The sequence below is a fragment of the Myotis brandtii genome, unplaced genomic scaffold (assembly GCF_000412655.1).
Source record: "Myotis brandtii unplaced genomic scaffold, ASM41265v1 scaffold130, whole genome shotgun sequence".
Classification (NCBI taxonomy): domain Eukaryota; kingdom Metazoa; phylum Chordata; class Mammalia; order Chiroptera; family Vespertilionidae; genus Myotis; species Myotis brandtii.
The window spans coordinates 248,761-250,461 of NW_005354596.1; the positions used below are offsets into that span (position 1 = coordinate 248,761).

The following is a 1,701-nucleotide window of genomic DNA, read 5'->3' on the forward strand; positions in this document are numbered from 1 at the left end:
CGCTGTGGACTACCCCCTGCAGGGCCTGGAGCTCCACACCAACTACACAGCCACCGTGCATGGCCTTCGGGGCCCCAACCTCACCTCTCCAGCCAGCATCGTCTTCACCACTGGTACCTCCTGGGAGGGGTGGGGCGGGGAGGGCAGGTGCAAGGAGGGGCCTCATCTCCATCTTCTCCTCCCCATTCCCCTGCCAGGCTTGGAGGGCCCCCGGGACTTGGAGGCCAAAGAAGTGACCCCCCGCACGGCCCTGCTCACGTGGACTGAGCCCCAAGTCCTGCCCACTGGCTACCTGCTCACCTACGACATCCCTGATGGACAGACCCAGGTGCCCCACCCCTGCCCCCTGGCCACGCCCCTCCCTGGGTTCCATTCCAGGGGCTGCCTCTGCCTCTGCCTCTGCCTCCATGTCCCCGACCTGCCCCTTCTCTGTCCCACAGGAGATCCTGCTCCCAGGAAGTGTCACCGCTCACCAGCTCCTGGGCCTCTTTCCCTCCACCACCTACAGAGCCTGGCTCCGGGCCATGTGGGGCGAGGCCCTCACGCCACCCATGTCCACCTCCTTCACCACTGGTGCCTGGGGGCTGGGGCCGGGGGTCGGGCTGCGTGGGCAGCAGGGGTCTAGGGTTTGGAAGAAGGACTGACCCTCCCTGTGCTCCCCCCAGGTGGACTGCAGGTCCCCTTTCCCCGGGACTGTGGGGAGGAGATGCAGAACGGGGCGGGCACCTCCAGAACCACCACCATCTTCCTCAATGGAAACCGCGCGCGGCCACTGGACGTGTTTTGTGACATGGAGACTGACGGGGGCGGCTGGCTGGTGGGTGCAGCTTGCCCACCTGCTCCCCAGGTGTTCCAGCGCCGCATGGATGGACGCACGGACTTCTGGAGGGACTGGGAGGACTATGCCCATGGTTTTGGGAACATCTCCGGGGAATTCTGGCTGGGTCAGTGCCACACAGGGACTGGGAGGACTATGCCCATGGTTTTGGGAACATCTCCGGGGAGTTCTGGCTGGGTCAGTGCCACACAGGGACTGGGGGGCAGGGAAGGGACGGCCCCCGTGCTCAGCAGAGCCCCGGTGAGAGCAGGGTCCCACCCCCAGGCAACGAGGCCCTGCACAGCCTGACCAGCCACGGGGACTACTCCATGCGTGTGGACCTGCGGGCCGGGGACGAGGTGGCATTCGCCCAGTACGACTCCTTCCGGGTAGACTCGGCTGCTGACTACTACCGCCTCCACCTGGAGGGCTACCACGGCACAGCAGGTGAGGGCTGGGCCCACTTGCTCATCTCCTGCGCCGTCTCCTACCGAGGGGCCTGGTGGTACAGGAACTGCCACTACGCCAACCTCAATGGGCTCTACGGGAGCACAGTGGACCACCAGGTGCGCCCCTGCTGGTTGACCGCAGGGCGGGGAGTTACTGAGCCCCGGCCTCGTCTGTGATGGAACAGCGCCCTCGCCACGCTTTGGGGAGGAAGTGGTTTATTGGGTGGGAAGGGCCAGTCTGCGTTGGGGTTGGGAAGGCAGCAGGGAGGGCAGGCGGTTGATTAGTTTCTGGGAACCAGGGGGCGGAGGGGGGGAGCAGCGGATGGGGTCTGCTCTGACTCCACCTCCTTTCCAGGGCGTGAGCTGGTACCACTGGAAGGGCTTCGAGTTCTCCGTGCCGTTCACGGAGATGAAGCTGAGACCCAGAGGCTACCG

General features: G+C 65.7%; 1 protein-coding gene across 1 annotated transcript in view; it reads left to right on the forward strand.

The window, feature by feature from the left end:
* Positions 1–1,699, forward strand: part of TNXB (tenascin XB) — a gene marked incomplete at its 3' end in the record, with an annotated part of 89,518 nt that extends 87,819 nt beyond the window's left edge. The window contains exons 38-44 of the mRNA XM_014534508.1: positions 1–113; positions 198–328; positions 441–573; positions 666–817; positions 848–944; positions 1,103–1,383; positions 1,622–1,699. The exon at positions 1–113 is cut by the window's left edge and continues 3 nt beyond it. Coding sequence (XP_014389994.1) covers positions 1–113; positions 198–328; positions 441–573; positions 666–817; positions 848–944; positions 1,103–1,383; positions 1,622–1,699 — 985 coding nt within the window. The remainder of the gene's footprint in view (positions 114–197; positions 329–440; positions 574–665; positions 818–847; positions 945–1,102; positions 1,384–1,621) is intronic.
* Between the last annotated feature and the right edge of the window lie 2 nt (positions 1,700–1,701).